The sequence below is a fragment of the Xenopus laevis genome, chromosome 2L, assembly GCF_017654675.1.
Source record: "Xenopus laevis strain J_2021 chromosome 2L, Xenopus_laevis_v10.1, whole genome shotgun sequence".
Lineage (NCBI taxonomy): Eukaryota > Metazoa > Chordata > Amphibia > Anura > Pipidae > Xenopus > Xenopus laevis.
Genome location: NC_054373.1, coordinates 556,096 through 570,645, shown reverse-complemented (window position 1 = coordinate 570,645; position 14,550 = coordinate 556,096). Strand labels below are relative to the sequence as shown.

The 14,550-nt window shown below is 43.2% G+C and overlaps 1 protein-coding gene across 2 annotated transcripts in view; it reads left to right on the top strand.

The window, feature by feature from the left end:
• Positions 1 to 14,550, top strand: part of LOC121399783 (T-cell surface antigen CD2-like) — a 122,068-nt gene that overhangs the window by 16,417 nt on the left and 91,101 nt on the right. Inside the window, exons 2-5 of one of the 2 annotated variants that reach the window (XM_041581367.1) lie at positions 2,525 to 2,830; positions 3,664 to 3,915; positions 4,186 to 4,434; positions 5,840 to 6,699. The exons of the other annotated variant lie outside the window; for it this stretch is intronic. Of the exons in view, the coding sequence (XP_041437301.1) occupies positions 2,525 to 2,830; positions 3,664 to 3,915; positions 4,186 to 4,434; positions 5,840 to 6,006 (974 nt within the window). The 3' untranslated portion in view covers positions 6,007 to 6,699. Of the gene's footprint in view, positions 1 to 2,524; positions 2,831 to 3,663; positions 3,916 to 4,185; positions 4,435 to 5,839; positions 6,700 to 14,550 lie in introns of those variants that run through there. 2 annotated transcript variants of the gene reach the window in all.

The following is a 14,550-nucleotide window of genomic DNA, read 5'->3' as shown; positions in this document are numbered from 1 at the left end:
ACTACACGTGTGGTCTATACTACACGTGTGGTCTATACTACACATGAGGTCTATTCTACACATGAGGTCTATACTACACATGAGGTCTATTCTACACATGAGGTCTATACTACACATGAGGTCTATACTATACATGAGGTCTATACTACACATGAGGTCTATTCTACACATGAGGTCTATACTACACATGAGGTCTATACTACACATGAGGTCTATTCTACACATGAGGTCTATACTATACATGAGGTCTATACTACACATGAGGTCTATTCTACACATGAGGTCTATACTACACATGAGGTCTATACTACACATGAGGTCTATACTACACATGAGGTCTATTCTACACATGAGGTCTATTCTACACATGAGGTCTATTCTACACATGAGGTCTATTCTACATATGAGGTCTATTCTACACACGAGGTCTATTCTACACACGAGGTCTATTCTACACATGAGGTCTATACTACACATGAGGTCTATACTACACATGAGGTCTATACTACACATGAGGTCTATTCTACACATGAGGTCTATACTACACATGAGGTCTATACTACACATGAGGTCTATTCTACACATGAGGTCTATACTATACATGAGGTCTATACTACACATGAGGTCTATTCTACACATGAGGTCTATACTACACATGAGGTCTATACTACACATGAGGTCTATACTACACATGAGGTCTATTCTACACATGAGGTCTATTCTACACATGAGGTCTATTCTACACATGAGGTCTATTCTACATATGAGGTCTATTCTACACACGAGGTCTATTCTACACACGAGGTCTATTCTACACATGAGGTCTATACTACACATGAGGTCTATACTACACATGAGGTCTATACTACACTCAAGGACTGGAAGGCAAAGCACAGATCCTCCATTAGTGTAAGGATTCTTACCCTGGTGGGCTAGTGGCCACGTGCTTCCTTCTTCCCTGGTGCCGGTCTCTCCTATGGCACATGTGGCGAGCACTTCCGGGTTTTACGTGCTGGCGTAATGACATCATCGCGCATTGGCGTGAAATTCAAAATATTTAAACTGTCTTTGAATGTAAACTCATTGCCTGGTTCCTGGCCTGAGTATGCTTAGTGAATCCTGTTTAATTATACTGATATTGACCCTTGCCTGTCTGCTGACTATTCTACTCTCTCCAATCCTGATCCTAGTCTGTCCCACCATTCCATGAACTCTGCTTGTGCTGTCCCAGCTTGACTGGCCACGCTTTTCCATTTGGCCCTTCTGACTGTTTGTGCCTTCAGTCCAATATCCTTTGTAAAACAATCGTGCCCCTTTGCTTGTCCCTTTGCTTGGCTCCTCTCTTATTAAGATCTGGCGGCATCCAATTAGCCGAGGGCTCCTCTCTTATTAAGACCTGGCGGCATCCAATTAGCCGAGGGCTCCTCTCTTATTAAGACCTGGCGGCATCCAATTAGCCGAGGGCTCCTCTCTTATTAAGATCTGGCGGCATCCAATTAGCCGAGGGCTCCTCTCTTATTAAGATCTGGCGGCATCCAATTAGCCGAGGGCTCCTCTCTTATTAAGACCTGGCGGCATCCAATTAGCCGAGGGCTCCTCTCTTATTAAGATCTGGCGGCATCCAATTAGCCGAGGGCTCCTCTCTTATTAAGATCTGGCGGCATCCAATTAGCCGAGGGCTCCTCTCTTATTAAGATCTGGCGGCATCCAATTAGCCGAGGGCTCCTCTCTTATTCAGATCTGGCGGCATCCAATTAGCCGACAATAAAGTCCATTTGGTCTGAACCAGATTGTTTCTTATTCACCTTTGTGTAATAAATTACTTGTCTGTATCTTCACATATTTCCCATAATGTTCTGTGTAGAACATGTATTTGTTGTTCACTATATCCTGGTTTATTATTCATCTTGGTGTATTTTTGTACCACCCGAAGCCTGCTGATTTATTATTATTTTTTTATCTATTTTCTATGTTTTTGGAGTGTATATTATCTGTGTCCTCTGTCTCACACCTACTATAGGTCCCACACAATTTACTCATCACTGTACCTGTTGTGCATCACTTTACCTCTTATTCCTCCTAATTTCATGGCATTACCTTAATGAGCTTTAGTGAATTACTGGTGTCTCTATATCTTGCCTTTTTACATGTATCCCTGTGATTAACTCTTTATTCATTTTATGACAAAGGTGTGGATTTCTCAGGTGTTGGTCAGTGTCCCCTATATGTTTGGGGGGCAGCTAAGTGGCAAATGAGATTCAATGTTGATAAATGTAAAGTCCTGCACCTGGGATGTAACAATATCCACTTATACCCTTAATGGGACTGCACTAGGCAAATCCATAATGGAGAATGCCCCAGTACTTTTGGGTTTTGGTGTTGGTATCATGGTTCTTAGGCTTGTTGTCTTGTTGAGTGAAACTGTGAAATAATCACCCAGAATGTCTTGCTGATGGAATATATATATATATAACTATATCATTCGCTTGCAGCTAACTGCCTGTTCTATTACTTTATCCCACAGGTTGGGCGGCTGACATTGATCCCGTGTATGTGGCCCTGAATGACCCAGTTCTGCTCAATATTCCCGGATATCCCAATGCTGAGAAAGACCAGGTGACCTGGAAAGATGGGAATGGAGTCCTAATGGGTAAATTCAAGAACTCATCATCATATAAGCAGCTAACAGTCTGTGAGTGTGAGCTCTTCAGGAACGGCTCCCTGTATCTCAAGCGTCTGGACACGGTGGGAAATGAGACCTACAGGGTGGAAGTGTTTGACCAGAGTGGAAAGTCCATCACTACTGCCTCCCTCCTAGTGACTGTCATTGGTGAGTTTATAACCCGTGCAGTTTTACCTCCAATAATTGTGCAATTGGGCCTTTGGTCCCAGGGGGACAGGGAACCTTCAAACGTTGTTAATTGCAATACATTTTGAATAAAGTGTAAAACACAAACACCTTGTCTGGAGGCTGGAATTAGACATATGACATAGAGTGCTCATCACATGGTAGGGCCCACCCTTATACAGAGACTAGACAGCACCCACTGGGTGCCACAAAGTCCAGCCGGCACCTCCTGTCTCCTCCTTACAGACCCCCAGTATTTGCAGCTGTACATTTTAGGGACTTCAAACAAATGGCACCATGCAGATGGATCACATGAAGCTGGTTCCTGTACAGAAGAACTGAACCCCCATAAGAAGTTTAAAGAGGGCAGTTTTTGGCTCCAGTGTTTTAGTGGGATGTTAGTGAGCTGGAGAGAGTGCCGAGACATACAAGAGACAGCTAAAAAAGAAACTGAACAAGAAACTATAAGGGAAGACTGACAAGGTTGAAGCTTGAGGGGGGACTTGATTATACTTTACAAGTACATTAGAGGTCACTATAGACAGATAGTGGGGGGCCACATAGAAAAGAAAAAAGAACAAGTTCCCCCATTAGAAACGACAGCAGGGGAGGAAGAGCCTGGGAGACCAATGTTTTGGGCAAGAGACTCATTTCCCCAAGAAATTCACCCAAGTCCGGAGGTACCAGCCTGTACAAAATAACTCGAGATAATAAGAGCTTTGCCATATCTGGGTGATGCTTCAGTGCCTCCTGTCCTGTTATACATTTCCCCCAGTCCTGTTTTTCTTACAGTCTCTTTGGTGTCTCCCTGTTAGTTCCTGTCTCCGACCCGGTACTTGAACTCTCGTGTGAGTCGGAGGAGAGGGCAGTGCTGACCTGCAGGGCACCGAGTGGGACCGATCCCGTCTATTCCTGGACCATCTATGAGGGGAATATTGGGCATTTGACAGTGAATGAGGATCACCTGATATTCTCTCTGCCCTTCTCTGTGAGTGTCAGCTGTACGGCGAGGAATGATGTGAGTGAGAGCACCAGGAGAGTGAGTCTGCCCTTTGTCAGCTGCTCCGGTGAGTCTGTGTTTGGGTTATACTGTATAAACACATTTATTTACTCAAATAATACATTGTAACAGCTGTGTCTCTATGGAAGCAGGGAACTGTAATGTTATATATTAGCCAGGAGTCTGTGACTCAAGCAGTGGGTGGGGTTGAAAACACTTATGGCAGCTTACAGGAGGCGGAGCTGGGAGTCAAACAGTGGGTGGGACTGACAGTTTTTATATGTGGATACTCCCCTGTAGATACTCCATTAATGCTTAATTTTTTCTCTCCCATTAGTTCCTGTATCAGATCCAGTTCTGGAGGTTTCGTGTCTAACAAATGGGTCGGCGCTGGTTTCCTGTAAGGTGGAAAGTGGGACAAATCCCTTCTATTCCCTGATCCATAATGGGAAAACAGTGTATGAGAATTCCAGCTCCCCATTGGTTAATGTTTCACTCCCATTATCCTCCCCTGGGAATATCAGTTGCTCAGTGAGAAACAGATTCAGTACAAAGGAGACCGGGGTACAAGGCAGGTACTGCCCAGGTAAGTGACTCACCTGTTCTACAGCAGAGAATGGGGAGAATGAATATGATGTGTTACCTGTTAATTCTAGTGTCACTATGTGGCCTTGATGCCCCAGAGCTCATGTCAACTGAATAGCCAAGGGACCAAGGAGAAATGTGGCTAGTGAAGTGTTCAAATGGCTAATCAACGTAGAAGTCTGAAGTTCAGGCCCAGTTTAGGGCAGGGATCAATAAATGTGACACGTAACCAAGACTGACGCACCCAGGAACTTAGTGCCAAGAACCTACAATTGGGAACTAAACCGGGTCATTCCCGTCTTTTCACTCTGAATGTGGCGCCAAGTACAGTTTGGGGCAGCACTGGTGCAGGAGCAGTGACATCACCGAGGAGTCTGACATCATTGAGGAGTCTGACATCATTGAGGAGTCTGACATCACTGAGGACTCTGACATCACTGAGGACTGTGACATCACTGAGGAGTGTGACATCTCTGAGGAGTGTGACATCACTGAGGAGTCTGACATCACTGAGGAGTGTGACATCACTGCGCTGATCTTTGCAATCAAGGCAACCTTATAAACCCAACTTGTCTCAAAAATATTCCAGTTCTTATTTCTGCATTTGAGTGAATGGTCTCTCCCCAAGGGACCTTAAAGGAGAACTAAACCCCCAATAAAAAAAAAGCCCCTACCCCCAACCCTGCTCTCCCCCAACATAGTTCATTACCCCTGAAAGTGTCCAGAATCCATTGCTGACATATGAGTGCAGAGTAAGTGCAGTGTAGCTCATGGGTCCATCTTCGTTCCCTTCTGCAATTCATGTCACTATTGGTGAATGCGCAGTTGCTACAAGCAGGAATATTGCGCCCGCTGCACATTCACCAATAGATGAACATAAAGATCCTGACGCTCCACTGCACTTCCTCTGCTCCCATAAATGAGCAATGTATTTGGGACACTTTCAGGGGTAATCAGGGTCAGACTGGGGGGCCCACTGGGGCTTCTTCCTCAGGGCCCCCTCCACCCCCCATGTTCATGCGAGTGATTGCACCCCCACTTGATCACTTGTGTCAGCAGGTCCCGGAGGAGAAGAGGAGAATAAGCGCAGGGTGTGGATTTGGGTCTGATCCTGGGGGTAATGAACTATGTGGGGGGGGGCAGGGAGGGGGACTATCTAGGGTAGGAGGAAGGGGCTTTTCTTATTGGGGGGGGTTAGTTCTCCTTTATATGATTGTTGGTTCCTAATGATGATCTTCTGGCCCAAATAAGCTAATGGTTTGTGGAACTATCAGCTCCTGGGGCAGCTTTAACTGTTTATATGGGACGTTTGGGGCAGTTTCCAGCAGCAGGAATAACAGTGGGGTCTCTGTGATGTTTGGGATCATTACTTGGTGTGGCCCCTAAGCAGCGTCTCTGTGTTTTAGTTGCAGGCGGAGTTGCAGTTGGTCATATTGTGTTCAAGATGGCAGTGTTTGTCCTGTACAGTTCGCTGCTGGGCTCTATGCTCTTGACTCTGCTGAGGATGAGGAGGGACGAAGGACAACAGACCATTTATATCAATGACATTGGGAACCTGCAGATCAGACAATGAGAACCTACTGGCACCCACCTACTGGCACCCACCCACTGGCACCCACCCACTGGCACCCACCTACTGGCACCCACCTACTTCTCTCCCTCTTTATCTCTCCCCTGGAGAACCCCCAGTGCCCCCAGTGTGACCCACATGTAATTGTGACACAAATCCCTCCATGAAGAGAAGGAACTTGGGGTCCCAGAATGAGACGATGGACCTGGGGGCACCAACAGATTCCCAGGATTTCTGTACTGAACTGACTCTCCTGAAATTACAATATTGTTACAAAATGAACTGTTACTGTTGAATTCTGGGGGCACGGGGGGAGGTTACAATATAATTAATGGGGCCACAACACCAGAGAAATGTCAGCTCACGTGGTGCACAGACACAATCTGCTCCATTTCTTTCCTCCCCAGTGATGAGGGACTGGGGCAAATACATAAGAGACCGGGACGTCTGACTTTCGTCCTCATTGAGCAACACAGAACCCCTGGGATCCTGGGAAATCTATAACCTAATTCTGAGTAATTAAAGTGATAGAAATAATAATTGGTTCATGTTACCTGAGATTAGTACATTTATACCCCCCCCAGCAGAACAAATGAATGGGGGTCACTACTGGGGGCCCAGAGATCCTTAGACAACATCCCCACTTTCCTTGTCTCCTCAGTAAAGTCTTTATTCTCCTACAATCTCCTCTATTTAACCTCCATTTATCCTCTAGATCCTCTATTTATCCTATTTATCCTCTATTTATCCACCATTTATCCTCTATTTATCCTCTATTCATCCTCCATTTATTCTCTATTTATCCTCCATTTATCCTCCATTTATCCTCCATTTATCCTCTATTTATCCTCTTTATCCTCCATTCATCCTCTATTTATCCTCCATTTATCCTCCATTTATCCTCTATTTATCCTCTATTTATCCTCCTTTTATCCTCTATTTATCCTCTATTTATCCTCCATTTATCCTCTATTTATCCACCATTTATCCTCTATTTATCCTCTATTCATCCTCCATTTATTCTCTATTTATCCTCCATTTATCCTCCATTTATCCTCTATTTATCCTCTTTATCCTCCATTCATCCTCTATTTATCCTCCATTTATCCTCCATTTATCCTCTATTTATCCTCCATTTATGCTCCATTTATGCTCCATTTATCCTCCATTTATCCTCTATTTATCCTCTATTTATCCTCTATTTATCCTCTTTATCCTCCATTCATCCTCTATTTATCCTCCATTTATCCTCCATTTATCCTCCATTTATCCTCCATTTATTCTCTATTTATCCTCTATTTATCCTCCATTTATCCTCCATTTATCCTCTATTTATCCTCTATTTATCCTCTTTATCCTCCATTCATCCTCTATTTATCCTCCATTTATCCTCCATTTATCCTCTATTTATCCTCCATTTATCCTCCATTTATCCTCCATTTATCCTCTATTTATCCTCTATTTATCCTCTTTATCCTCCATTCATCCTCTATTTATCCTCCATTTATCCTCCATTTATCCTCTATTTATCCTCCATTTATCCTCCATTTATCCTCTATCTATCCTCCATTTATCCTCCATTCATCCTCCATTTATCCTCCATTTATCCTCTATTTAGCCTCCATTTATCCTCCATTTATCCTCCATTTATCCTCTATTTATCCTCCATTTATCCTCCATTTATCCTCCATTAATCCTCTATTTATCCTCCATTTATCCTCCATTTATCCTTCATTTATCCTCTATTTATCCTCCATTTTTCCTCTATCTATCCTCCATCTATCCTCCATTTATCCTCCATTCATCCTCCATTTATCCTCCATTTATCCTCTATTTATCCTCTATTTATCCTCCATTTATCCTCCATTTATCCTCCATTTATCCTCCATTTATCCTCCATTTATCCTCTATTTAGCCTCCATTTATCCTCCATTTATCCTCCATTTATCCTCTATTTATCCTCCATTTATCCTCCATTTATCCTCCATTAATCCTCTATTTATCCTCCATTTATCCTCCATTTATCCTTCATTTATCCTCTATTTATCCTCCATTTATCCTCTATCTATCCTCCATCTATCCTCCATTTATCCTCCATTCATCCTCCATTTATCCTCCATTTATCCTCTATTTATCCTCTATTTATCCTCCATTTATCCTCCATTTATCCTCCATTAATCCTCTATCTATCCTCCATCTATCCTCCATTTATCCTCCATTCATCCTCCATTTATCCTCCATTTATCCTCTATTTATCCTCTATTTATCCTCCATTTATCCTCCATTTATCCTCCATTTATCCTCTATTTATCCTCCATTTATCCTCCATTTATCCTCCATTTATCCTCTATTTATCCTCCATTTATCCTCCATTTATCCTCCATTAATCCTCTATTTATCCTCCATTTATCCTTCATTTATCCTCTATTTATCCTCCATTTATCCTCCATTAATCCTCTATTTATCCTCCATTTATCCTCCATTTATCCTTCATTTATCCTCTATTTATCCTCCATTTATCCTATTTATCCTCTATTCATCCTCCATTTATCCTCCATTTATCCTCCATTTATCGTCTATTTATCCTCTATTTATCCTCCATTTATCGTCTATTTATCCTCTATTTATCCTCTATCCTCCATTTATTCTCTATTTATCCTCTATTTATCCTCCATTTATCCTCCATTTATCCTCCATTTATCCTCCATTAATCCTCTATTTATCCTCCATTTATCCTCCATTTATCCTTCATTTATCCTCTATTTATCCTCCATTTATCCTATTTATCCTCTATTCATCCTCCATTTATCCTCCATTTATCCTCCATTTATCGTCTATTTATCCTCTATTTATCCTCCATTTATCGTCTATTTATCCTCTATTTAGCCTCCATTTATTCTCTATTTATCCTCTATTTATTCTCCATTTATTCTCCATTTATCCTCTATTAATCCTCTATTTATCCTCCATTTATCCTCCATTTATCCTCCATTTATCCTCTATTTATCCTCTTTATCCTCCATTCATCCTCTATTTATCCTCCATTTATCCTCCATTTATCCTCTATTTATCCTCCATTTATGCTCCATTTATCCTCTATTTATCCTCCATTTATCCTCCATTTATCCTCCATTTATCCTCTATTTATCCTCTATTTATCCTCTTTATCCTCCATTTATCCTCTATTTATCCTCCATTTATCCTCCATTTATCCTCCATTTATCCTCTATTTATCCTCCATTTATCCTCCATTTATCCTCCATTTATCCTCCATTTATCCTCCATTAATCCTCTATTTATCCTCCATTTATCCTCCATTTATCCTTCATTTATCCTCCATTTATCCTCCATTTATCCTCCATTAATCCTCTATTTATCCTCCATTTATCCTCCATTTATCCTTCATTTATCCTCTATTTATCCTCCATTTATCCTCCATTTATCCTCCATTTATCCTCCATTTATCCTCTATTTATCCTGTTTATCCTCTATTCATCCTCCATTTATCCTCCATTTATCCTCTATTTATCCTCTATTTATCCTCCATTTATCCTCCATTTATCCTATTTATCCTCTATTTATCCTCCATTTATTCTCCTTTTATGCTCTATTTATCCTCTATTTATCCTCTATTTATCCTCCATTTATCCTCTATTTATCCTCCATTTATCCTCTATTTATCCTCCATTTATTCTCTATTTATCCTCCATTTATCCTCCATTTATCCTCTATTTATCCTCTATTTATCATCTTTATCCTCTATTCATCCTCCATTTATCCTCCATTTATCCTTCATTTATCCTCCATTTATCCTCCATTTATCCTCTATTTATCCTCTATTTATCCTCCATTTATCCTTCATTTATCCTCCATTTATCCTCTATTTATCCTCCATTTATCCTCCATTTATCCTCTATTTATCCTCTATTTATCCTCCATTTATCCTCCATTTATCCTTCATTTATCCTCCATTTATCCTCTATTTATCCTCCATTAATCCTCTATTTATCCTCCATTTATCCTCTATTTATCCTCCATTTATCCTCTATTTATCCTCTATTCATCCTCTATTTATCCTCTATTTATCCTCTATTTATCCTCCATTTATCCTCTATTTATCCTCTATTCATCCTCTAATTATCCTCCATTTATCCTCCATTAATCCTCTATTTATCCTCCATTTATCCTCCATTTATCCTTCATTTATCCTCTATTTATCCTCAATTAATCCTCTATTTATCCTCCATTTATCCTCCATTTATCCTCCATTTATCCTCCATTTATCCTCCATTTATCCTCCATTTATCCTTCATTTATCCTCTATTTATCCTCCATTTATCCTCCATTTATCCTCCATTTATCCTCTATTTATCCTGTTTATCCTCTATTCATCCTCCATTTATCCTCCATTTATCCTCAATTTATCCTCCATTTATCCTCCATTTATCCTCTATTTATCCTCTATTTATCCTCCATTTATCCTTCATTTATCCTCCATTTATCCTCTATTTATCCTCCATTTATCCTCCATTTATCCTCTATTCATCCTCTATTTATCCTCCATTTATCCTCCATTTATCCTCCATTTATCCTTCATTTATCCTCCATTTATCCTCTATTTATCCTCCATTTATCCTCTATTTATCCTCTATTCATCCTCTATTTATCCTCTATTTATCCTCTATTCATCCTCTAATTATCCTCTATTTATCCTCCATTAATCCTCTATTTATCCTCCATTTATCCTCCATTTATCCTTCATTTATCCTCCATTTATCCTCCATTAATCCTCTATTTATCCTCCATTTATCCTCCATTTATCCTCCATTTATCCTTCATTTATCCTCTATTTATCCTCCATTTATCCTCCATTTATCCTCCATTTATCCTCTATTTATCCTCTATTTATCCTCCCACTTCAACTTGTTCTGATACAGAAATGGGCAAAGTCCATAGAATAGTTGTAGAAAGTAGAGATGCACCAAATCCAGGATTCAGTTCCGCATTCAGCCAGGATTCTGCCGCAGGATTTGGATTTGACCAAAGCCTTGTTCTGAATCCTAATTTGCATATGTAAATTAGGGGCAGGAAGGGCAATCACATGACTTTTCATCACAAAACAAGCAAGTAAAAAAATGTTCCCACTTTTTCCTTTCCCGCCCCTAATTTCTATATTGGGGATTCGGCCGAATCCAAAATCCCTCATATAAAGACAAATGGCTGGATGAGCAGGAGGGCCCACTGACTCCTGGACCCTATGGGAATTATCCTGGGGGCCCAGTCTGACACTGGAGATGTGGAGGGAGGGGGAGAGATTGGGTCCAGTTGTATCTTGTAATTAGGGCTCAGGTTTTGGGTCGGACAGAGACACAATATGGCAGAGCCGACGGCAGCAATTTCTGATGTTTCAATTCAGGAGGGGCCCTCAGGTACACGGCTGCCAAATGCAGAGAGAGAGTGAGGGGGTTCAGCCTGAGAGCTGGGGGGCAGCACCTAGAGTTGCCACCTTTTTTAAAAAATTTACCGGCTGCCGGGGGGCGGGGCCTCAGAGGGACGGGACGTCAAAAGGGGCAGGCCACGCCACGAATGCTAGAAGAGGCAAAAGAAAAGGTAAGTTTACAGGGGATTGGGGGCAGGCTTAGGGGTCTTTTTAAGGGTATTACAAATTTACCGGCAGTTACATTGCCGGTAAATTTGTAATACCGGCCCAGGCCTTGGCAGGTATTTTACCGGCTAGGCCAGTGGCAACCCTAGCAGCACCACTCCCCAATATAATGACAATGCCCAATAATAGTCTAATAAGGGTAAAGTCTACTCCCCTCTCTGTGTTTACTTGAATAGGGAGACACCATATACAGAAATAATGTGCATATATAGTGTCTATATAGTAAGGCAATACTTGATATCATTTCTGACCAATCCACAGCCTCTATCTGTAGCTCCCATAATTCCCTGGGGGAACACAAGTAACTCCCCTAATGTTGGCTGAAGACTAATGTAACGGACCAGACACTGTGAGTGCAGTTACAGCAAGTGGCCAGTAGGTGGGGATGTTGTACTGGAAAGTGCTGCATTATTTCTATTATCCACTGCATCTGGCGCCTCAGATTCTTCATGTTGTTTGTTACTAAGGGCCCGGCCATGGAATCTTCTACATTTCAATAGAAGTTCTAGGGGGAATCAGGGGCCCTGACAGGAACCTAATAAACATATATAGAGTAACTGCAACAGCCGCAAGGGGACAAAAAGCTCAATGACAGTAAAAAAAAATTTGCCCCAAATAACCCACTGGGCACTAGCGCTGTCCTATTAGAATTTCCTTCCCATCGGCTCAGCCAAATCCCAAGATCCTCTTCTGCCCCAATAACAAACAAAGCAAAGAAGTCTCTGGTCATTTGTCTGGGTGTCATCCACCCTTATATCAGCACCATGTGACCTGTATCTCTCTCTGTACCTGGGTAAGTACTGGGGGAGATTCACTTACCCAGGGGGAGGTTCCTGTCTGACCATGGGAAAGAGAACAGCCCAGGAGTAGGAAGTACAGAGAATCAGAGCTCTGTACCTGGGTAAGTACTGGGGGAGATTGGATTCACTTACCCAGGGGGAGGTTCCTGACTGACCATGGGAAAGAGAACAGCCCAGGCGCAGGAAGTACAGAGAATCAGAGCTCTGTACCTGGGTAAGTACTGGGGGAGATTCACTTACCCAGGGGGAGGTTCCTGTCTGACCATGGGAAAGAGAACAGCCCAAGAGCAGGAAGTACAGAGAATCAGAGCTCTGTACCTGGGTAAGTACTGGGGGAGATTGGATTCACTTACCCAGGGGGAGGTTCCTGTCTGACCATGGGAAAGAGAACAGCCCAGGAGCAGGAAGTACAGAGAATCAGAGCTCTGTACCTGGGTAAGTACTGGGGGAGATTGGACTCACTTACCCAGGGGGAGGTTCCTGTCTGACCATGGGAAAGAGAACAGCCCAGGAGCAGGAAGTACAGAGAATCAGAGCTCTGTACCTGGGTAAGTACTGGGGGAGATTCACTTACCCAGGGGGAGGTTCCTGTCTGACCATGGGAAAGAGAACAGCCCAGGAGCAGGAAGTACAGAGAATCAGAGCTCTGTACCTGGGTAAGTACTGGGGGAGATTGATTCACTTACCCAGGGGGAGGTTCCTGTCTGACCATGGGAAAGAGAACAGCCTAGGAGCAGGAAGTACAGAGAATCAGAGCTCTGTACCTGGGTAAGTACTGGGGGAGATTGGATTCACTTACCCAGGGGGAGGTTCCTGTCTGACCATGGGAAAGAGAACAGCCCAGGAGCAGGAAGTACAGAGAATCAGAGCTCTGTACCTGGGTAAGTACTGGGGGAGATGGATTCACTTACCCAGGGGGAGGTTCCTGTCTGACCATGGGAAAGAGAACAGCCCAGGAGCAGGAAAGTACAGAGAATCAGAGCTCTGTACCTGGGTAAGTACTGGGGGAGATTGGATTCACTTACCCAGGGGGAGGTTCCTGTCTGACCATGGGAAAGAGAACAGCCCAGGAGCAGGAAGTACAGAGAATCAGAGCTCTGTACCTGGGTAAGTACTGGGGGAGATTCACTTACCCAGGGGGAGGTTCCTGTCTGACCATGGGAAAGAGAACAGCCCAGGAGCAGGAAGTACAGAGAATCAGAGCTCTGTACCTGGGTAAGTACTGGGGGAGATTCACTTACCCAGGGGGAGGTTCCTGTCTGACCATGGGAAAGAGAACAGCCCAGGGAGCAGGAAGTACAGAGAATCAGAGCTCTGTACCTGGGTAAGTACTGGGGGAGATTCACTTACCCAGGGGGAGGTCCTGTCTGACCATGGGAAAGAGAACAGCCCAGGAGCAGGAAGTACAGAGAATCAGAGCTCTGTACCTGGGTAAGTACTGGGGGAGATTCACTTACCCAGGGGGAGGTTCCTGTCTGACCATGGGAAAGAGAACAGCCCAGGAGCAGGAAGTACAGAGAATCAGAGCTCTGTACCTGGGTAAGTACTGGGGGAGATTCACTTACCCAGGGGGAGGTTCCTGTCTGACCATGGGAAAGAGAACAGCCCAGGAGCAGGAAGTACAGAGAATCAGAGCTCTGTACCTGGGTAAGTACTGGGGGAGATTGGATTCACTTACCCAGGGGGAGGTTCCTGTCTGACCATGGGAAAGAGAACAGCCCCAGGAGCAGGAAGTACAGAGAATCAGAGCTCTGTACCTGGGTAAGTACTGGGGGAGATTGGACTCACTTACCCAGGGGGAGGTTCCTGTCTGACCATGGGAAAGAGAACAGCCCAGGAGCAGGAAGTACAGAGAATCAGAGCTCTGTACCTGGGTAAGTACTGGGGGAGATTCACTTACCCAGGGGGAGGTTCCTGTCTGACCATGGGAAAGAGAACAGCCCAGGAGCAGGAAGTACAGAGAATCAGAGCTCTGTACCTGGGTAAGTACTGGGGGAGATTGGATTCACTTACCCAGGGGGAGGTTCCTGTCTGACCATGGGAAAGAGAACAGCCCAGGAGCAGGAAGTACAGAGAATCAGA